This window comes from Ischnura elegans, chromosome 2 (assembly GCF_921293095.1).
Source record: "Ischnura elegans chromosome 2, ioIscEleg1.1, whole genome shotgun sequence".
Lineage (NCBI taxonomy): Eukaryota > Metazoa > Arthropoda > Insecta > Odonata > Coenagrionidae > Ischnura > Ischnura elegans.
Window position 1 is genome coordinate 50204564 of NC_060247.1, and position 24039 is coordinate 50228602.

The window sequence follows — 24039 nt, forward strand, 5'->3', positions numbered from 1 at the left end:
TCCATCGTTATCAAGCAGTCGGCAAAAGCCAATTTTAGATTTTATGATTTTACCTGCTAATCCGAGAACTGAGATCAAGATACAAAATGACGATCGAAAACAGTTCAGTGCATTGCAGACGACAAAAATCAATTTCGTACAGTATTTATGATTAAATTCAGCAGAGAATGGGATTTAACATGAAAATAACTCTCCTACCTTCGTAAATACCCTTGTGAGCATTCTATCATGGGCACAGACAGGACCGCTGTGATTGAAAATGCATCTTGCTACCACATAGATCCTCACACTCATTGACAGTGATATCAGTGCTCATGAATTTCGTTCCAAGCAATCCTGAATTTACTTCATTCCACCATACTAACCAAACAACTTACAGGACTTAAAAAAAGGGTTCTTCATTTTAAGACTAATAAGTACGTACTGTGATTTCCAACGGAAGAAAGGGGCAAATAAACAGTATGATTGCCCGAAATAGGGAAGCATTTAATGAATGATTCATCATAAAACTGCATACATACATTTCATTTCAACATCATTCCTCCAGCGGCATATCACAAATTTACACTGTACCAGTATATTTAGTCCGAGTCACATCAACACTAAGTCGTTTGAAGTTACATGGAAATGGTATCAAAATGCAAACATTAACACTTCCATAATCATTGCTCAAGAAATTGGCATTAGAAACCGCGAAGTATGTCATACAAGTTCACAATCACAACACTCACGATGATTCCTTCCATGACATCTGCGTAATCTGTTTTCCTCAACGAATGTATTTTAAATGGCCCAAAATGTGATTTCAAGCGACAAAATGGTTTTATAATTAAATAATTACCCTAGTGGAAATCGTAGACTTATGGTGAACAATGAGGCAAATGATGTAAACAAGCCATGGCTGAAGATGAACGTACATTGTTACAATAGTAATAAAAATAATTTTGTCACTACTAATCACAACAGTATAGTCATTATAGTGGTAGGTGAACAAGTGCATAGCGGAAAAAGTCGTCTTCAAGACAATTATACTTGTAAATTCCGATATATTAAGCACAAAAATTGGCGATATTCTTCCATTGACAACTGTTGAACCCTTGAAAATAAACACTTATTTTCTAAGGCTAGAAAATATCCGATAGAAAAACAGCAAAATCTCCAAACACAAGCCACATCACAGCAACTGGAGTAAGACATTGAGTCCGCAGTGTAATTAAGCATCCTAAATTTATCATGAAACAGTGATTAGCTCTTTTTAACTTTTCCCCAGGCTACCGAGTATCCTATGGTGTTTTCGGTGTCTCATTTGTTTATTGCAAAGAAACGAGAAATATGATGGACGTGTACAGAATTCCGCCCCTGGTAGGGGTCACAATCGGATTAACGCCAGCCAAATGCTGGCGTTATTGTCGATGCTATATAGCTACCCCAAATTCCACTTGGGGGCCGCTATTTTGAGATAGTGTATCAGGGGGGCATAACATTTCACCACAGATAGCATCTTTGTCATGATAGCACAGCCGCTATCTTTTACAGAATAGCCCTGTTGTTACCTACCATATTCAGAGAAGTCTCTTTCACTCGGGTATATAGTTACTGTATATTATATTCACATTTTTGTTTTATGAAATAGTATTGCTGTATGCTAGTTATGAGATTTAAGATTATGAGATTGTGTGCACTAGTTCTTAGGTGGTTTTCCCTGATTGGAAATTTGTACAATAGGTTGCTAATGAATGGATATTATTACTCCATCAGAAAAAAATACATTTGAGGAAACTTCCCTAATCCCATGTGTGGTAAATTTGTGGTAGTGAAGTTTATTTAAAATTCTTTTCTCATTGTATTTTTTGTGTGCAAATTTTAGAACATCTGGTTATTTAACGAGAATCGTTGCTTAGAATAGATTAGTGTTAACAGTGCACGATGAAGTAAGTTATTTACTCTACTTAACTTTGTGATAATTTTCCTAGAAATTATGTACTTATTTCATATATTATTATTGATTGAAATATCTTTGTATTGCTAATACTTTCAGGTACTTAGTGTTAGAGCATGTTTCTGGTGGAGAGCTCTTTGATTACTTAGTGAAAAAAGGAAGGCTGACGCCAAAAGAAGCCCGAAGATTTTTCAGGCAAATTATTTCAGCCCTTGACTTTTGTCATAGTCATTCAATATGGTAAGACTTCTGTTGCCTATTACATTATTTTCCTTATTAATGATTGTGTGTAATTGATAGAATGCATTGCAAATTATGTAAAGGTATGAAGTGGTAGCATGTTTTCAATGCATTGTTAAGGACCTTTAAAAAATTTTGCATGCTATTCCGACTGATTTCCAATGGTTGAGCTTTTGAAAACTTCAGTTTCTGTATTGATAGATCCTTCATTTTTTTAAACAATCATTCATCTTAAATACACTTGCTCTTTCATGACTATATCTCTTCTATAATATTCCTGTAAAAATAGAAAATGGGAAAAATCAGAGACACAATATAGGTTCTGAAACTAATTCTGACTATCATTCAGCCCTTTGCCTTCTGAAATTGTTCATATATTCCTAGTGTTACTTAAGCTCTCATCCTATTAACCATTTCTATTTATGCAGTAGCAAAGTAAGGAACTCTCTAAGTTACTAGTGAGGTGAAATATAAGAGAAGAGTTCCAAGAATCTTTCATAACTAATTAAGAGCAATAGTTTTTGATTTCTGTATCAATTTCCATTTCACATTATGTATTTGATTCCTGAAGAATATACTGTAAAAGTGACCTGTGGTGTTTTCATAGCATATCATAGTGTGAGGAGAACTGTGACTATGACTATGAGTATCAGTGACTATGAGTATCAGTGACTATGTTATAGGAAAATGGCCTAGTATAGGATTATGTCAACAGAGAAATATTCTGGACTTGAATCTTTGAGAATTCTCATTTGATAATAAGTATTGAAAATTGTCTAGAATTAAGTAGGTTTGGATGTGCACTTAAGCTTTAAAATAATTCCTTAAGTGAATAGTTTAAGAATTAGGAGAAATGACTTTTTTGGGCCCCATTAGAGGAAAGTCTCTGTATGGTACTGTTGAAGAGGGAAATGGCTCAGTAGAGAACAGGCGGGATTTGATCATCCATCCTAAAGAAGGGGAAAGCCAAATTGGATATGCAAAAAAAGCAATTCCATTCATGAATTTTCTTAGCAATTATTACTTTGGTATATGCTTCATGATCACTGTGAATATTTGTTCCAAGTAGTTCTATTGTGTTGGACAAAAACTTTTTCCCCTCAGGGGTTATTACAAAAATGATTGAGAATTTAATATCTAATCATTGTAAAAACCTAAAAGTACTAATCAGTGTTATCCATTTTTGTGTAAGTGGAAAGACAAATAAATAGGTCTTCAGGCTCTAAATAAATAGATCTGTCATCAATTTGTATCAATTTTAAATTAAATCATGTGTTAGATGATGAGGAGGAGGATAATGTTTTTTGGATTATTTTCTTCATCGCATGATTACTCAGTATCAACCTAGAATGGTGAAAAAATAGTAATCTTTTCTGAATTCATTCTGTAAAGTTACTGTGTAAAAATTATTGAAAATTTTCACCAAAAATTCAACCTCAAAATAATTTTTTTTTCAAAATTTAAAATATTGAAGACTGCAGTTCATTAACACATTCAGTGCAGACCACATCAATGGAAATAGCTTCTATTGACTTATTTTATTGTCCAGTTTTTATTTAGCCAGGGGTGGATGAGTACAAGCTGCCCGTCTACCCTACCACATGTGACCATTAATTCGTGCAATTTATTTCTTTCACCATTCCAAAAGCCCCTGAAACACTCTAAGCTAGTATCTTTCCACAGTTATGAAGTTCAGTCTACTCCCCTACTGAGATTATGTACTTCGTGTTTGGGCCCATAAAAAGAATTTGAACCCAACTTTGGACTTTACAGAAACCTCATTCTACATTGGATGTGGTGTTTCCTCCATCATAGATGTAATAAGGGACTCTTGCAGAGCAAAGCCATCATTCATGCCTATATTCATATTTTAGTGGTGCCTGTGTGTGATGTGGGCGTCGCTGGGTGACAGGCAGTTTGTTTATATTGATTATTTGTATGGAAATCAATCAGCTCTGATAAGATATCGTCCGTTGAAGTGTTTTCTATAAAGTGCTACTGAATTCTAAAGTTTCGACAGCTATTGTCGATCAGAACCCATCACAATATTTTGCGGGGTATATTTTAATAATTTTGGTGTGTTACATAGGATATACTTTTACAGTTGAGGACCTCAAATCCGAAATCCAGAAACCGGGAAAACTAAAAATCCAGAGCGTTTGAAAATTCCTCTGCATAGTGTTTCCACTTGCCACCTGGTGGCACCACTCTCCAAGCCTTGTTCTGGGACGAGTTGGAAGTTAGCTTACCCTATGAACATACGCTAACAACTTAGGCAGGGACACGTACGGATCTCAAATATCGAGCGCAAGGGCTTGAACGCATTTATAAATTAATTAAGTAACAAAATATAGAAGCTGAAGACCAGAAATCCAGAAAATCTAGAAACCCTTTGGTCCTAAGCTTTCCGGATTTGAGGTCCTCAACTGTATTTAGAGTTTAATATTAACTAGTTTATGATTATTCTCTTATTTATTATTGTAATTGAGTTGAGTTTCTTTTGTTAACAGCCACAGAGATTTAAAACCAGAGAATCTTCTCCTTGATGAGAAAAATAACATCAAAATTGCAGATTTTGGAATGGCATCTTTGCAACCAGAAGGGAGTATGTTAGAAACAAGCTGTGGGTCTCCACATTATGCTTGCCCAGAAGTCATCAGGGTAAGATGTTTTTCTTTCATTAATTATGCGTGTGTAAATTCATTGAAACATTAACCTACCTTTTTGCTGTGATTATTTAAGTGATATTACTTTTTCTTATCTTTAGATTTATATTTGCACAGTCTTGCCATTTATAAATGTTCTTATTATCCATAGGGAGAAAAGTATGATGGAAGAAAGGCTGATGTGTGGTCTTGTGGGGTCATTCTCTATGCACTATTAGTGGGAGCCTTGCCATTTGATGATGATAATCTCCGCCAACTTTTGGAAAAGGTCAAACGTGGTGTTTTCCACATACCCCATTTTGTTCCTCCAGACTGTCAAAATCTTCTAAGAGGAATGATTGAAGTTAACCCTGAGAAAAGACTCACAGTACGTATATTTGTGGAAATGAGCTTGGATGTAACCTTTACTTCTTATACAATTCATAATGAACATTGTAAATATTGATCACGAATTTATTATCACTGTTTCATTACCATTAATATCCATAAAATTTACTTATATCTTTTGTTGTAATTCATCAGCTCACAGATATTAATCGCCATCCATGGGTAACTGCTGGAGGGAAAGGGGAATTGGAACTAGAGCTGCCAATGATGGAAGTTGTACAAACCCATGTCATACCGTCATTAGAAGCAATGGACACAGATGTCTTGCAGGCAATTTCATCTCTAGGGTGCTTCAAGGATAGAGAGGGACTCATTCGTGAACTTTTGAGCCCAAGGTAAGAGGTTAACCTATTCATTTTGCTTTAGAAATTTTATTAAACATTTATCTCCCCATTGCTTTCTTTCTGATCTCCTAATGACAACTTTCATTCTAAAACCAGCCACAACACAGAAAAAGTGATTTACTACTTGCTGTTGGAAAGGAAAAGAAGGAGACCTGCTTTTGAAGATGAATCGGATACGATGGCTTGGAGAGCAAGATCTGGTAGCACGAGTAGTGGTGCTGGTAGTAGTGATTGTCCTCTTGACCTACCAAGGAAGCGGATTGACACCTGCCGGGTAAATGGCTCCGCTGGTCATCATTTTGGCCAGATAAGTGAAGGTTCGCCTTTGACACCAAGAAGACGTCATCACCAGCAGCAACCTCAACCTTCTCAGCAGCACTCATTCAAGTGAGACTGTTTTTCTTATGGTTAAATGTGTTTTCTCAGTCTTTCGCATGAAAGTTTGTTGTCTTGACTTTTTGATCCAGCAACTAAATTTTGGCTTTGTTATTTCTTAAATGATGGTTTTGTTTTAATATCAGTGTTGCTTTGCAAAATTTTTCTTTAATGAACTGAAGCAGAAATAAATGCTGACTTGGAGTTTTTATCTTCTATAATAAAGGAGGTTAATTCCATTCACATGCATAATTGAAAATGATTGATAGGAAATTCCTTTTTGGAATCAACAAATAATGATATTCCTCCATTTCTGATTTCAGTAAAATTTGGTATGTACAGTGATACAATTTATCTAGTATCAAGTTCGAGAGAAAATGTTGTCCCATGGACGCATGCACATAGAAATGTGATAATGGATTACAATAGAGTGGCTAAGATAGATGAATGTATGGGTAAATGAAGGAGTATATACCTAGAGGTTTTCTATAAGTTGGACCTTGTGGAAAGGTTTTGATAAAAGTTGTAACCCAGGATAGTAGCAATTTAATCTTGAAGTCTGATAAGGATATAATTCTTTACGTTTGTACATTCTCTAAAAACTAAGGTTGAATAACAATCATTACCTAAGGCTCATTGAAGAAAATCATTTCTTCTGACCTGAGATTTCTCTGTGATGACGTGCCCTTATTTTTAAAAATCCATAGTCAAGCTCCATGTTTGCTGATACATGTTTATGTTGTCTTTTGCTGGTCTCTGTGTTGTCTCACTGTTTTCGTTTGAATGTCTAGTTTTCTGTGCATAGCTTCCTTATTGATGGACCATTCAGCATGCTTAAAATCCTGTCTTTCAGGGGCGTATCGATCCTTGACAGCAGCCGTCAACACAGACGAGTGCCTGGAGTGCATCCATCACCTCCTCCTGCTGCAGCCACCGGAACGGTGATCAGCAGCACTCCTTCCAACCACAACCAGCATCACGTGAACCACGGAAGCTCAAACAGTGCTGTCGTGTCCAATGCTGTCACGCCTCTCATGCTTCACACTGGTGCCCCGCCCTCCCCCAGCCCTCAGCCAAAGACCCTCCACCCAGTTCACCACGGGGGCAACGTTCACCACCATCATCATCACCACCACCACCATCATAGAGCCGGCTCGGGTGGTGGGATTGTTGGGCTGGGCCCAGCGTCACCACAGCACCAAATCGTTCAGCACACTAGTTCCCATGATGAGGGCAGTCATGGAGTGCCTACGCCTCCTGGTTCGCCAGCTGCAGTGCATCACTGGAAGACCAGGCTCACAACAATCAAGAATAGCTTCCTTGGATCACCTCGCTTTCACAGGAGGAAGTTGCAAGGTATTAGCATCAACTGTGTGGAATAAAATTTCTGTGTGCCCTACTTGCCCAATGCCCCATTTCCATTATTAACATTGCTGATAGTAACTTCTGGTTTTCTACATACCTCCAGTTGGATTCAGTTTACTTAGGAAAATTACAAGGTTTGAGATGGTTTGAGTGTACAGCTCTCGGCTTTACCGGTTCTAGATCCAAGAACAGGAATCTAAATTGATGACAAATGGGATTGGTATGGGAATAATTTTTGCATAAATCGGTTTGAAAACTTTTCATAACTTGAGCATTTACATTGCATGCATTATGTAAAGTGATGCTGGATTCAAGAACCCCAACGAAGAACTAGAGCCTGAAACTAAACCATCCTTGAAAGTTACAATGGGGAACGTATTTCATGGTTAAATAACATATATTAAGATTAGTTACTGTAGCAGCAGTTTTTGAGTGTCTTTGCTATCAGAATTACACCGATATTGAGTTACTAGAGTCATATGTAAGTATTGGAAATGGAGAATCATGAATGCCTTTATTGTTTCAAAACAGAATTAGTGAAGTGATATCCTTAATATTGGATCCATAGTGAGACTCTTATGTGTGTGATAATTTCAAAGATAATTTGGATAGTCCCCAGGCTAGTGCTTTAGGCTAGGGCTTTGCCAGAGATAAAAAATATTGGTAGTCTACTTTTAAAATTTGTTATCAAAATCTTGCTGAGAAAAGAAAAGTGACATCCCTCTGTTTTAGTATTGAGTCAATAAATTACAAATTAATACTTTTGGCATGCAATCTTTGGAGATGTATTAGTGTTGGCAATAAATAACCATAGGAAGGACAGTTATGACTGGGAATGGATATATTAATGGTATATTGAAGTGATGAAAATTAGTGGAAAAGGGAATAGTGGGATAAATCATCAACTGCCAGAGTTATCAAATATATTCTTTTACATCAAGAATTTTTATGATATTTTTTGAAAAGGCTGTTAGCAGAAAATCTGTTTCTTCCCTGTTGTGTTACATTCATGAAAAAGGACATTTTATATCAATTCTTTCTTTGAGTAACCTGGCCTTCAGAGATTTTCAAGGCTTAAAAGTCTTCAGAATAAAGTGCTTGTCATGACCCAACAAATATGACAATCATATTATTAGACCCTGCGAATTATGCAACCCAAAATAGTTTGTGTGTTGCGGGTAGTTCATATTTTAGGATGCACCTAATATTTCAATGGCATTGGTGTATGAACTACAGTAATTGATGGAGTTTAAATGGAGCCATTATTTTAAATGATTTGGTTTAGGTAGATTTATTGAGATAGGGCGAATCGGAAATAGTCAATGCCAACAATCCAAAATTACAAGGTAATATAAAAATCAGTTCAGTCTCGACAATCAGAATAAGGATCAAATGCATTAATTTTATTATATTTTCTCTCAACCATTTCTGAACATTATATGTTGTATTTTGAGGGGTGAAGACCTATGGGTAGGAGAATTTCTCTCCCTATTTAGGAATAGGTTTCATCTGTCATGTTTGCAATAATCTTTCTTATTTATAGGCACATTTAAAGTCATTATTCCCACTCCCCTAATATTCCCAAACTTTTTATTACATGAAAACCAACTTGCGGAGGCACAAATTTCTGTTATAGTATTATCAGTAATTTAAAGATCTTAGTCCTAATTATTTCTATTGCAAGTTAATTAACACGCATTAAAATCTGCTAATGTCTCAGTAATCCCAGTAGTCTGTTGTCCTGAAGCCTTTGCCTAATCATTTTATGGAGTTCCAACATACATGTTGTTTTAAAAAATAGGTTGATATGTGACACCAAAGGAATAGCCTTATTTTTTTATGAAGAAAACAAAGATTTTTACAATACCTGTGTAATATCATGAGGTAAAAAATAATTGTATTTCGAAATGTTGGCTTGGTATTAATTTGATGTTAACTTGGCTCTTAGCATTGCTGCTATGCCAGCATTTTTGATAGTCTACCTTTCTGGAAGGTTTTTGTTTGCAAGCTAAAATATCCTGTGCTGATGTATTTATTATTTTTGCAACCATTGAAATAGCTTCACTGTCTTACCCCGGTGTATGTGTCTATGCTCCAAAATAAGTGTTAGGCTGCCTATTGATGTGTTTTAAGAACGTTAACTTTTTCTTTGAAAGAGGAGGCTCTAATGTGTTATTAAAGGGAACTTTATTCACATAGTCTCTTGATAATATTAAAATGCTTTTTATTTAATGTACAGTTATTGCTAGCTTGAAAGATGATGTGCATTGTAACCCATTTTGAAAATGTCAAAATTGATGTTTCAGTGGTAAAAGCTGCTTAGTATGTGTCATAGGTGTTCTAAGACATACATGTCTGCCTTAAAATTAATGATGCATATTTGTTGAGTTTTTCATGCAAAAAAAATCATTATTTTTGGTAAGCTATCTGGCTTATTTTAAAATAATACCTGCATTCAATGTTGTATGCTGGTTCACATTTTGGCTTGTGTAAATTATTTACATGCATTGCTTATTATGCTTATTTAAGTATTTGAGAGCCTCTTTATAATTTAAGCTAACTGAATGCTGAAATTGGCTTTGTACCAGCTTGCTAATTCTTAGTCTGTTTTCTCTCAAGATTATTCAAAAAAAATTCTTACGGGGTTTCTAGTTTCATCAGAAGAGGTTCACCTAACTCCAGAGTCGTCTCCTGAGCTCACTAAAAAGTCCTGGTTTGGGAGTCTCATGACCACTGAACGAGATGAAACATTTACGGTACTTGTTAGAGGGAAGCCTTTAGCTACTGTGAAAGCAGATCTCATCCATGCCTTCCTTTCTGTAAGTATAATATTTAATACTTTTTTATCCTACTAATCACATTGTCATATTTTTATTCCCTAAACTAATTGAATTTCATCATGAAAGTATAGTGGAAGCCTTATGTTCAGAAGTACATACTTTGAAACTTGGTCTTAGGAGAACCCTAGTAAATGGCAACCTGTCTTATCTAGAAACATAAAGCTAATTGATTGTCCTCCACCTACAGATTAGTATGTGCAAGATAACCCCCACAAGCACGTGTAAGAGCCGCACACGTGTAAGAGACGTACCCCTATTTTGAGCATCGAAGCAAAAGAAAAAAAATTGCTGTTTTTTTTATATCCGATCCTGTGGTGTTGCAGACGTATGTCTGAACTTTCGACAGTTATCAAAATTTTCTCTTTCAATGCTAAAAATTTACGTGGCATTTTTTCAGCAAAATTTACTCGATATGTATGGCGCTCGGAGATATGTAGGTATTCTCTTGTAGTCTTAACTTTATGATGCTTACTAGGGATGGTTGGATCGGATATCTAGGATCCAAATATCCACGGATAATGCCTTTCGCGTTATACTCTGGATCCAAATTCATCGAAGAAATTGAATCTGAATCCGAAATTTTAAATCAATACTTTCGTGAATGCAACATCCCATAAGAGGGAGTAGAAAGAGTCCCGATCCTCTCTTCGCCTACTCCGTTGCTCTATGATGCTTGTCCTACTCATGAATAATTTTGTTTAAAAGCTCTCGTTGGAGTATTGCAATAGAATTGCAGCTGTGGCAAAAAAAATTTTAAGGCAAATCTCAACAGGCACATATCATGAACCTTCCCAAGAGATTGAACAACAATTGGGGGAATCTCAGCGCCTTAGGCTAATAACCACATCATAGATTTCACGGAACAACACTCGGCCCTCCTTTAGCTAATGCCTCTGCCATTTTTTTTTCCTTTCCGAGACCCCACAGACCATAAATCACTTGCCTCAAAGGGAAATATCAAGTTACACGAAACGTGTTTCATCCCTACCCCATCTCACCAACTGACCTTTTTCGGTCTACCAGGTTCAATTCTCCCACTTTCTGGAGGCCAAATGCTAGGTGAGACACCTACTGAGCTCGAAGATATCTCAATAGCTTTCTGCAATTGTATGATTGTATGACACGCACGAGGTTCAAAAAGGAATGAGATCTAACACGATGCCTATCTGACAGCATTTAAATTTTTTAAGTTCTAATTTATAAACCCAAAGATTTATAGTCACAGCAAGGCTACTAATATTCAACATAGTCCAAACAGGACCATTTTGCAAGAAACAAGCATAACATTAGCGCATTCAAACAAGACGAGACAGACTGGAAACTTTAGGCAATGCAAACTGCGTATATCACATTGCTGTGCCTTCGCCCCTTTGCTTTGAAGGCAACGACGTCATATTCAAGATCGGACGTGTTCTTCCCTTGCTCCTTTGCTTATAGCCTCGTTCCTTGAAAGACTGAGGAAGCGCACTCCTTCCCCTCGGCCTCCAGCGCTCTTCACTTATAAGCATTTCCGATTTCTTCTATCCACCATTTAGTCCAACGATGTACACACTCATTCAAATTTTTTAAACGGCAGGTTTTGACACCAATATAATTTTCAGTTGCAATAATCCTCATAATAGCGTCTGAAGATGATTTTTGAAAAATCAGGTCCATAGCATAATGGAAATTACTCGTCAAGACAGATGTTGACTATTAAACAGGTATTGTCTGTCAAAATTATGCACTTCTCTATGCTTGATATGTGATTACTATTTGCAATATAAATGCCGTGGGATGCCCACTCGTGGCATTAAATTTAGCTCGCCCTCCGGAGCGAAAAACCCCACGCGATCTTTTCTTTGTTCACCTCTGAGATCTGATGTGACGGCGCAGTGCTTACAAGCAATGCTTACAAGGGAGAAATTCCCCCACCTGCCTTGTTTTTGACCTTGGGTTTCAGATGACTGACTCACGATGAAAACCAAGGTCACTCAGTTCCCCTTGGACTTGCGACTGGTGAAGGGAAAGGGGAAGATAAGAAATTTTAATGTAAGAGATGCACCCCCATTTTCGGCTGCAATTTCTGGTAAAAAAGGTGTGCCTCTTACACATGCTTATATGGTAACTTATGCCAAAATATAGACTTCTGCACTGGGTTAGAGGTCAATGAAACGGTACTATCAATGCCAAGTCCCTTTGTTCTCTAAACCCAATCCATCGTGTGCAGCCCACCCTCATAGGAAGAAGAAAAAATTGTTTTTTCCATTAATGGAATGTTACATCATCTAAGCACGGATTTCAATAAAGGCTTACTTTTACTCACGATAGGGATTAAAAATGGTCAAAAATGACTAGAAGTGTGCTTAAATGGCTTTTATAATTATCAGTAATCCTTTTTAATCTTGCACTGGATAAAAATCTTCAATTGCCTTTGCCATTTACTTCACTTTGGTTTATTTTAAATTCTGAAATGTTACGATATAATTTCAAACATCTTTAAGCAGCCATTTTTTTCCTCAAAAAGCATCACTTAGCCATTTTTTTACCATGTAATTCATTGGGAACCCTCCATCTGTGATGTGCTACTTTGAAATGTGAAAAATAAAACAATGACATAAGGATCTAATGGGTATTTTAATGGGTGGCTCCAGGTCTTATGTATCATATGATTTTCTATTAGGAAGGGAGTTGTCTGTATGCAGTATCCAATTCTAGCCCTTGAAGCTCCAATCTGTTACCAAGTTTCTAACCTACTAGGCAATCATTCCTTCTCATCAGTTGTATCACTCTCACTTTGAACAAGGTGATGGTAAAAAAATTTATTTTGTTCCAAATCCTTTTCAGATATCAGAATTGAGTCACAGTGTAGCCAGCCCAATGTCTTTTAGAGTTGAGTACAAGCGAGGAACTACAGCCCCAGCCATGTTTCAGCGGCAAGTAAGGTTCCAAGTTGATATTTCACCTGTCAACAGGCCTGATGGAAGCTCTTCACAGCATTCTCATGGAATGGGAGGGGCTGGGACTGAAGGAGACACGGTTGGCAACCACGGTTCCAATGGCTCAACTACTAGGGAATACTTGTATGCCATCACGTTCACCCTCTTATCAGGTATGGTCAAAATGATTACTCATTTCTGTTTGTGACTTACAGTAGAACTTCACTTACGAATCTTTCAGCGGAGAACCGAAAAAAGTTTCATAAGTGAGGAGTTTCATATGTGAGGTTTTTCGGTATTTAGCATGAAATCCTTTTCAATAGGGGCCAGTTGGTTTCCAGGATGCAGTTACTCATTTGGAGGCAAGAAATTGAAGCCTAATAATCTTATTTACTTGCAAGCCACACTGCAGATGATGCGTTACTTCAAGAGAAACATAACTTTGCATTCCTGAACAGCATTACCCATGGTTGAACATCGTGGTCGAATTGCTAGCATTGCAGGCTCTAATCCGCAGGGCTGTCATACAAGGGGGCACAGTATTAAAAGCATTACATGCCCAATACAGGCATGTTGAATCAAAACCTGGAGAAAGAACCAGTGGCTGCCTGATGTAATGTGACATAATATTGGTCGATCATGAATTCTTTCACAACGTTTTATTTAAACTTTTTTGCTGGGAAAATAAAATTATGGAGATGATCTTAAGTTTTTTTTACAGGGCTTTCCTGCTAATTTACATCTTTAGTGAAATTATTTTCATTTACTTCTTGAGGTTGCTCAATTAAATTTGACATTAATTCAGATAATGAGAGTTCATCCTTGGAACTGAGTACAGTAGAACTTGCTTAGTACGTTTCTGAAGGGACCACAAAAAATGAACGTACTAACCAGGAAAACGTGCTAACGAGGAAAGTAAATAATAGCAGTTGGGATAATTGCAATCTGTGGAAAAGTTGCCATAATTACAATTACTATCGGTAGTTCTGGTAGGATCGCCTTCCTGAACTCTTTTCACATTTAAAATCAAGAAAATGAGCGCTACATTTAAAAACAAACAATGTGAATAAAAATCACTATGTTTCATAGATTTCCCTAAGACAATTACATGAAAACGGCGTCAATCTCCCGTGATTTATCCATGTACATATTTATAGAAAGAGGACAAGTGAAGCTAAGTAATTTCTTTCTCCCAGCGTACTCGAAGAATATAACAACAACCCTGAGTATGTCAGTTGGTTGTATTTAAACATCATAAAAATTGGGCAAAATTTTATTGATCTTAAATTACGGCAACAGCCGTACACATTCACTTCTGGAATGAAACCAAATCGATTGTTACATCGATTAATAGCACACAAGATTATTAGTTTACAACATCAGTACAAGAAGATTTTTATACTACATAGTTGAAATTAACTTCAAAAACATGTCTACTGTCGTCTGCTTTCTATTTCTCGTGCCGATATCAAGTATTTTTACGCTCAGCTTCACGTGGAGATCCAGAGCATCCTGCTCCTGCAACAGTAGTCAAGTAATGACACATGTTCTCTATAGCCTCGACTGCTTTAGATGAAGTGGGAATTGGATAAGACTCATTTCCTTCCTCAGCATCATCTTCATCACTTCCATCTTCATTTCTTTCAACTCCTGTTCGTGAATTTCATCGATCGACATGGCTTGGCAAACAGTGAGGTCATCATCACACTCGCAATACTCGTCGAAATTCAGCTCTCCAGCAATCCGACACCACTCTTCTAGGGGAAAAGGAGTAATTTCTGCTTCTTCTATTATGTGATCCGCTATTTCAATTAACTGCCCTCGCTATGATAATTCGCAAAATTTGTGCAGAGTGTGGTACTCCAAAGGCAACAGAAGGTGAGGAGCTCGGGGTGGGGAAAATTGGGGCTTCTCATTGGCTGCAGTTTTGCATAGTCAGAAATTCCCTAAAAATGGCCGCATTTTATTATTCATCACGTCACAAGATTTGAGAAATGCATTTGGATAAATCACGGTCGTAGAAAGAGAGATGTGGAATGAATGTAAGAATGTTAATGGCTGATAATAATAAATTAAATCATGAATTCGGAGGTTTACAACCCGTAAAAAGATACTGGAGAACAAATTGCAGGTTACTTGTCACCGCAAGCAATTGAGCATACTAACCAGGAAAGTGCAAATTTTTCAAATGTACTAACCAAATATTTTTACCTGTATTTTATTCGGATGGTACCGGGGCTGAGATAAATCGCCATACTAAGGAGGAAAATTTACTAAGCAGGAACGTACTAACCAAGTTCCACTGTATTGAGAACCGAGAAGCAAAAAAATTTAAGAACCGACTCACCCTTAATTAATTTACATTTGATGTATAGCTCTGCTTCTTTCATCCCTATCATTTATGTATATTAATATGGAATTTGTATGGATGAAGAAAAATTTTCAGATCCTCACCAATTTTAAATGCATAATTCTTAATTTTTTTTAGGTAACATCCGCCGCTTCCGAAGAGTCTGTGAGCACATTCAGAGTCAAGTGTGTAATCTGAACACAGGGCGACGAGGAGGTCCACCTGCATCTCCCAGAGCAAGTAGAAAGTTTCCTGCTGAGCTGAGTGAGAGTTCTAGTTGTGGTTCTGATACGTCCGACAGGCTTTCTCCCTACCCAGGAACTAGGCAGGTAAGTAAATCAAGTACCAATGGAATATTGGTGATAAAAATTATGCTATGAAATTCTGTAATTCATAAATTCTAGATTATCTTGGTTAATGGTGGGAAAGGTGATACCTATAATGGGAAAATTCAGGCTATCCAAAATTTCAGCTTTTCCTCAGAGTTCCTAATTTACATCATACTCACAGAATGCAATTAATGTTGTTCTTAGTTTGTTATTTTAGACTGCTATAGGGGCTCTTAGAGAGCTATTGTCTCCTGACCTAGGATCCTTGTAGTAAAGAGACATTCATCGCAGTCTTATTTTCACTTTGGCTACTTCATCTTTGTTTTTACCATCCTAGCATCACTCGCAGTTTCCATTATGAAGTGGTTAAATGATATTTCATTTCCATGAATGTGATCATATTTCAGAAAGCCCCTTATGCTTGCGGTGGTCTTGTATGAATAACCTGAGAAAAACTTGATACGTATCGGGTATCTAATTCTGTTATTTTTTCGGGTTACATTGCGTTCAGTCAGTTGACAGCAGTTGTGGTAGGAGGATCAATGGAAAAAGTGTTGTCTAACGTAAAGATGGACAAGGTTTTACCCAAAAAAATACGGAATCACCAGTCACTTGCAGAAACCTGAAAAGTACCAGGGATCTACACAAAGATTATTGAATATTGGGCCAATGGCTATTTGCGATACATCAAGAATCTCTGGCTGTATATTAGGCCGGCCCTTATTTTTCAGAATTGCGAAAAGTTAGGTTTTCCTAGGCTCAAAATGATCCAAATGAAGTTTATATTCACATGTTAAAATTTGGTTACTTTAAAATAACGGCAACCCGTGCCCCAAGGGCCCTAAGTACTGAGGACCCTCAATTGAGTTTTTTGGAGCAGAAAAAGTGCTATCCCTATGTAAAACGTAAAAGTAAAGCCCTTTAGGGCCGATTTTCTGTTTGTTTTGACCTATCTCTAAGCGTTTACGAGATATTGTCCGTCGTAATGCAATCCACCCCCAGGGCGCTACCCCGCACCGCGGCGCCGCTGAGGTACGGGCCGCACCACTTACTAGAGACTTCACCTCCCTTGACAAAGACTTTCCTCCTGAAGACAATGTTTACATGCTTGTGGTACAGAATTGAACAGGTTGTTCCTCTTGTGTCATGATTAATGTTGTTTAAGCCTACAATGTCAATTTTAACCCTTCAGTGCCATCCTATACACTGGGTACCGACCCATTAAACCTTAATTTGTTGCCACCATACGGCCGTGAACCATTCCAGCATGTTCCAAAATGCTCTTTATGTACGAAATATTATAAGCATTGTGTCTGTGAATTATAAAGGAATAAAGGAGATGATCAGGGCTTCCAAGGCTCCAACAGTAGATAGAAATATTCAAGGAAGAAGAAACGAGGGAGTCAGTTCACGGACTGTGGAGAGATAGTTCTAGTGTACAGTGTGCAAAGGATAGGAAGTGATCCTATGATTAGCATGTAAAAAAAATTCATTTTTACGAGGCCCTTTTGGTGTTGACACTCCCCATAGCAAGAGGTTCCATCGCTGGAAAACTTTCACCAAGAGTCCCTAATCTCTGTAGTTGCTGGCGATCTGTTAGAAATGAAGCTAACAGGGAGTGCTTAGTCTCAAATATAAACTATCATTTGATTAGTAAGTACATTGCAACCTCGATGAAATGAGACCCCACGGTACTCAAATAAACACTCGCTATAGCAAATTGTTGCTTTACCAGAGGTGGAGCAAATAATAGCCAATATACCTATTGCGAAAGTTATACAGGAACAGGAGTGGTGTGGCGACAGAGAAATTTCTTTCCGATAAACGTAAGCATAAATCCAGACGAAAGGCAATGTTTTTTTGCATCACTAAATTTCCTTACTTAAACAACAACTAACTATTAAAACAATTTATAAGCGCCGTACTGAATAAAAATCATGCAAAACATTCCTTTATCAATCATTATGCCAATGCACAATCGACGAAGCCATTTTTCTATGTACTTAATTAGTGCATTTACGTGATCATTCTATTATTTTGGTATTTTCCACTGAAAATTCTAAAAATAACCGATAAAACTGTATTCTGGTTATGTAATGCCTCAAATGCTTCCATTGGGTTATGTTTATTGTTCCTGTACGTTAAGTGGCAGTTAAGTGAAATAACATATTGCATTTGTTTCTGCAGATGAAAACGATAGAGTGTTATATAGCGATCCTGCCTCGGAAGACTTTTTTCTATCATATAATGTAATATCTTCACTATCTACAGTTAAAAGTTTGCTAAGCATGCAAAATGATGTGATAAAATTGCTGTTGCTAAAAAAGTTCCTTTTTGAGTGTTATGCTCGCGACATATTTGAAAGAATGCACTGAGTTTTCCACGGTACTGCAATAAAAACGATTTTAATTAAAATTGGTAATATAAGAAAAGATATTAACGTGATATTATTTCACCAAAAAATATAACTCAGATATTATGCTGATGTCACTTAAGTAAAATGAAAGCAAGATGCAAGAAACTGCAATGAATATAACTCACATGGGTAATATTTGCGACAAAGAAACGGAAAGGCATACACATCTGATGGACCCTAAGGCCAAAAAAAACTTACGAGTATGAATTTATTGATTTAACATTCTCAATAATGACTGAGAAATGTGAAAAAGGAATGTGGAATTTTTTTAATTAAATAAATTAAAAGCGCAGCATCAGCTCTTCACAAATGCCATCTGTGGTCAAATGCATACAACATAGCACCAACCGAGAGTCAGTTGTTCTGTGAGTTCTTCCAGTGGCCACCAGGTGATGCTCGGCCGCCCGGGTGACGGAAGAGAGCTCCAGTATGACTCCAACCACTGACGCGAATAGTTCACCCTTGTGAATAGTACATTGTGATCATGGCTATTACTTGTAACGGCAACAGAGAATAAATACATCCATCCGGACAATTCATGCTGAGTATCATTGTATCGTACATCCTGCACCATCGCTAAGGCACACTACCTACATCTAGAAGCATTGCAAGAAATACCTCGTACTACAAGGGATTTGTCGAGGAGTAGGTTGTTAAAGAGTTCCGTTTCGTCTAAGTTATATCACGCGGGTAATTCTTCTTAAGATACTTAGGATCAGAGTCCTATCTTCCGCGACTTCGGGTTTACATCGCAGGCATCACCAGCAATTGTGATGGGAGATAACGCTTTGGTGCTTTGAATTAGTATAACCAACCTTCCGAACTCTTGAAGTTTCATGTTAATTTCATTTCTAAAAGATCGCAAGAAATTACAGAGATTCGGGACTCTTGGTGAAGGTTTTCCGTGGATGGAAGCTCTCACTATGGCGAGTGCCAATACCAAAAGGGCCTCGTAAAAACGAATTTTTTTCTATGCTTATTGTAGGGTCAATTGACGGTGCCTCGGCCATCTCTCATAATGGCGGGGGTCTCGCAACAGCCCGTACTCGCTTTAACGAGGTTCCACTGTACTTCATTTTGGTGAAAATAATGCAGCATTAACATTTGTGAATGCTCAATCTTCTTTTGTTCCTCGGGTGGCAGAAAGTAGTTGACAGCATACCCACAAGTCTGTGAGTTGTGAGCATTTGAAGGTAGACACCATGGCCAAAAACGCAAACATGTCAAAGTGAGAAAATGAAATAATAGAGCAATGTGAGTGTGGCATAATTAATTTATCTACCTATTCACTCTTCAAAATTAAAAAAAAATAGCAAATAGAAGATTAGGTCTGCCGTGATGTGGAAGGGCAAACCATCACAGCAAAAGTGCCCAAGGAATGCAGAATATGAAGAGTTAGAAGCTTACAATTAACGTAAGCTTTGTCTGGGTGTTTTGCCAACTTCAGTCTGCAGGAGCTATGCTGAGAAAGGGGCTATGGCAGAATATTTCAGTGATAGATTGAGAATCAAGAACTTCAAGTGTTCGGTAGGCTGGTTCAATGGTTTCTATGGCAGTCCCGTGGATACACTTTTGTGTATTATTTCAATGACGTCCCAGGCATTGATCACGTAAATGTACTAAGTAGATAGAGAAGTGGCTTCATCAGTTGTTCATTGGGATAATGATTGACTAATGCTTTGGATGATTTTCATTCAGTTTGGTGCTTATAAATTGAATGGCTAGTTTGTTACTAAGGTGAGGAAATTTATTGATGCAAAAAAAAATCGCCTTTCGTCTTGATTTATGCTAAAGTTTATTGGATAGAAATGTCTGTCGCTGCACCAGTCTTTTCCTACATAAGTGTTGACAATATATTTATTGGCTATTATTTGCTCCACCACTGGTAAAGCAACAATTTGCTATAGTGAGTGTTTATTTGAGCACCAAAGGGTCTCGCTTTATCAAGGTAGCATTGTATTACTGTTCTTTTCATTTTGTGTCGTTGTGGATATATAACTCACACTAAACTTCAACTGCAGAATGGTTGGAATTGATGGCATGAAAAAAATTTTATTTGAAACTTGAAAATTCTTTTATGCATGATCCACAACATAGACGATGTGCACACTCTTAATCACGATTTTCAGTTCTTGGTTTTCATCATGGAGACACTTTGTAAAGACAGAAATAATTAATATTAAAAAATAGGGGATATTAATATTAAAATTTCCACAGGGGAAAATGATGCCTCGGTAGCTTAACTGGCTAAAGCACTCGGCCGGAAATTCAGGGATCCAGGTTCAAATCCCGGTCAAGTCAAATGATTTTTCCTCTGTGGAATTTTGGCACAAGTTGTGCATTGCGGGTGACTCCGTAAAAGTTATCACCGTGGCTAGTCCTGGAATACTTAAATATTTAAAAAAATAGTTTTTGTATTTTCATAGATTTTAATTTAACTTAGCTAAGAGATATAAGGAGAACAACAAATTATTTTATAAATTATTATATATTTGAATTTACCATGTACAAATGATATCATTTCCTGTTAGCTGGTTACTGGAGTAACATGTTCCCTTTAGTAGCAGTTCAAGCGTAATGTTCATGGAGATTTCCACCTCTTCATATAAAAACATTCCATCAGATGCATGCAAAGATAGCTTTTCCCTTTCTTGTATTTATCACCATCACATCACAAACATGGCTCACCCTTCATTGTGCGAGGTCTTTGGTTTGTTAATGTGTAATGTGATGTACCAAAGTTTTCCTCATTTTCAGCAATGTTTCATTCTTAGATTCTGTTGCTTTTTTGCACATTAATGTATTTTTACCATAGAATAGAAAATGGAGTTGACAGTTATTAGCTTTACTATGAGGCTATTTCACATTGTACATTCTTGAACAGAAAAAAGTTATCGACCAAGCGTTGAAATTTTTATGTCCTGATTTGATGTTGCATTGGTTGCTCCCCTTCCCCAGTGGAGAATAACGAGCACTGCGAGCTTAGAGGGAGAGGTTCCCTACTCTTTGAAAAAGGGTTTGAAGTATGAATGGTAATTAATAGAATGTAATCATCAGTCGATGAAAAAAAATACCAACTATATCTCTTACTCCATATTATGAAATATCAATGGTTTCACTTCTGGTCACACATATATATGTTAATTTCTCCATAATCCAAAACATAGCTCCTCTGGCACTGATGAGCATCATAAAGTTTAATGTGCTGTCCTGGAGCCAATGACTGTCCGAAGTTATCATTATTGATAAAAGTCACTTACCATGTGCAGAATTCTACCTTACCAGAAAAAAATTCATCCAGGAAATACCTACTTCAGAGGTTTCATGAATATGAAGAAATCTTGAATTTACTACCCTGAAGTTATGTTACTTGGTGGACCATGACTTAATTTTCTGTTAGGGAAAGGGAAGTGCATCTTTGAGGAAATACAGTTTCTGAGGAAAAAGCTGATTATGAAAACCTTAATTAACTGCATTTATAAGTTGTAATCCATGGGTGAAGTGATGAATGGCAACAGTATAAATATCTTTTAACCAAGTTGAGCACTTGATGTAGAATCATGTTTGCTTGTGCACCTCTGCAAATTGTTTTGCAAATCCTTCTCCATAGGTGGAGTCAGATATAGAAAGTGAAACTTCGGGATTTGATGTAAAGTCCCCATTGCGAGACAGTATTGTGGGGAGTGGGGGCACTAGTGATGCTGCGACTACTGGGGGCGGTGTGGGGCCCTCCCCTCCGTCCACTGCAGCAGTCGTCCTCTTGCCTCCAACACCACCTGCCACGACTCAAGAGGATCCCGAAGGCGTTGTCAGTGAAGAGGGTGCTAATGTGGCATCTGTCACTCCACTCCCTTGAGGGTGCTTCATTGTGCTTTGCCATAAAGTGTACCCTAATGAGCGTTTTCATTGCGATGGAGATCAGGAAGTCCCATTATGTTCAGAGATGATTGTTTGTTTTCCAATGCTAAAAAAAAATGGGTGTTCCTTGTTCACAATAGGGAGGGGTAAATGGGATTTTTCAACATGTGTGCATTATGGTGCTGCTATGGTCGCATGACTGTTTGCACACTTAGGACAAAACGGCTGTTAATTGTTGAGTTTATTTAGGACATGCTTTGTGTGCAAGGTGATTTTTCCATAGCTATGGTTTCATCATATCAATGGAACATTGAATGGCTCTAAGACGAAATGGTGGCCAAAAATAAATACTCCGGCGTCCCATGGGAAGTGGAAGTGAAAGTGTTTTCATGGGGCCAGGTTTATAAATGGCCTCACTGAGGCTGTGGTGTGATTATTATTATTATCAAGGCATGATTAATAGGATACTAGGAGTGGGCGAGTAGACTCCTTCCACGATTCATGTTTGCAGGGCACTTGGTCAGTGGCAGTCATTGTAGTGGTGACGAAATGGTCTAAGCAGTGCTCTATTTTTTTAGTAGCCTGTTTTTCCATTGACCAGCATGTGTGTATAACCTAGTCTCATATTAAAAAAATGACCCTGTGGACTGTGTTGACCCTATTGGTTCCCTTGCTCACCCACTGCCTTTTTAATCCAAGGTACTATCCCATATTAGCAAGAAGGCCTTGAAGGTATGTTATAATGCATTTCATTGCTATGAGAATGTGATGCTGAATCAAGGAATTGTACATTGCGAGTTATTGATTTGTTTTTTTTTATCAATTATATGATGCTAATTTATGCTGTTCTTGTACTTATATGCCTTGGCTACATATAATAATTCAGCGACAAACCAAAGATGTGATCTGTGTATGTGTGGAGTTAAGCTTCAATTACTGTGAAATCCAGGGGCAAAAGATTTGTTAATGGACAATTATACATTGCCATTTCATTGTACGAATGAAAGAATATCTGCTTGAGTATTAAAAAAGAAATGTCTGATATCTTTGTTTTTAATACATTACAATAAACACCTAATAAATTGTGTGATGTGAGTTATAAACTATGTAGTAATTTCCTGGGTTGCAACAAAGTATACTACAGCAAAAGAACTATTTTTCGAAAGTTTTCCGTCTCCTTCTTTTATTAATAGGCATTTTGTCCTCCATTCTTTCCTAATCATTTTTGACACCAATTATATTTTTGCTAAAAGATACTGTAGTTAGCAAAAAAAAATCTGCCTAGAAAACTGTTTCTTAAACATATAAATCACTGCTTTATGGAAGAGTCGAGAATAAAGCTGAGCAGAATTACTGTAGAATCGATTAATAATGACAGGATGGAATGGCATTATTGTGATGCTTTTTACCCAAAGTTATCTTTTTGAGCGTGATAATAGTACACATTTATCTGAAAACCACTTGGCTTTGTGGTATGCTGTATTAAACACCTTATTAAATGCAGTAAATACCATAATTTTTGTTAGCACCTTTTACTCTAGACTAAGTTTAAAGCCACTGAGTGCGTCCATCATGTAGTGAATGGTGGGTCAAGCACTTATATGTATCACCCAATGGTGTGGCAAGCAGAGCATTACTTATGTTATTTAGACTGTAATAGCCAAATTCATAGTCCCCTTGTATTGCACAGGGTTGAGTGATCTAGGTATTTATGTCCAGACAAAATGGGGCGAGTGAAAATGATAATTCATGTAAAGCATGGACAGCATTAATGCCATTGGTGAACCTTACCCCATCAAAGGGCTTCCAGAAAGTCGATGGAATTTTGCAATGTTGTAAAAAGCATGACTCATTGACACTGACAGGAGTAATGTTTCTTCGAATTTTGCAGCAAGTTTTGCATTCGAGAGTAGACCTCATGGGAATATGGCAAATAACCCATGAAAAACCTTAAGCAGGAGTCCCCTCAGAGTTAGGAAGGGTCTTCCCCTATCTCCTGCTTTTCTATCGTG

General features: G+C 37.3%; 1 protein-coding gene across 6 annotated transcripts in view; it reads left to right on the forward strand.

The window, feature by feature from the left end:
* Positions 1-24039, forward strand: part of LOC124153721 (serine/threonine-protein kinase BRSK2) — a 123112-nt gene that overhangs the window by 96146 nt on the left and 2927 nt on the right. For 2 of the 6 annotated variants that reach the window (XM_046527056.1, XM_046527052.1), the window contains 10 exons: positions 2039-2179; positions 4690-4840; positions 4997-5212; positions 5368-5567; positions 5673-5963; positions 6805-7307; positions 9936-10135; positions 12983-13247; positions 15563-15753; positions 21780-23114. In XM_046527056.1, coding sequence (XP_046383012.1) covers positions 2039-2179; positions 4690-4840; positions 4997-5212; positions 5368-5567; positions 5673-5963; positions 6805-7307; positions 9936-10135; positions 12983-13247; positions 15563-15753; positions 21780-22025 — 2404 coding nt within the window. In that variant the 3' untranslated portion in view covers positions 22026-23114. Of the gene's footprint in view, positions 1-2038; positions 2180-4689; positions 4841-4996; positions 5213-5367; positions 5568-5672; positions 5964-6804; positions 7308-9935; positions 10136-12982; positions 13248-15562; positions 15754-21779; positions 23115-24039 lie in introns of those variants that run through there. The other 4 variants (XM_046527055.1, XM_046527057.1, XM_046527053.1 and 1 more) reach the window with 3 other exon arrangements.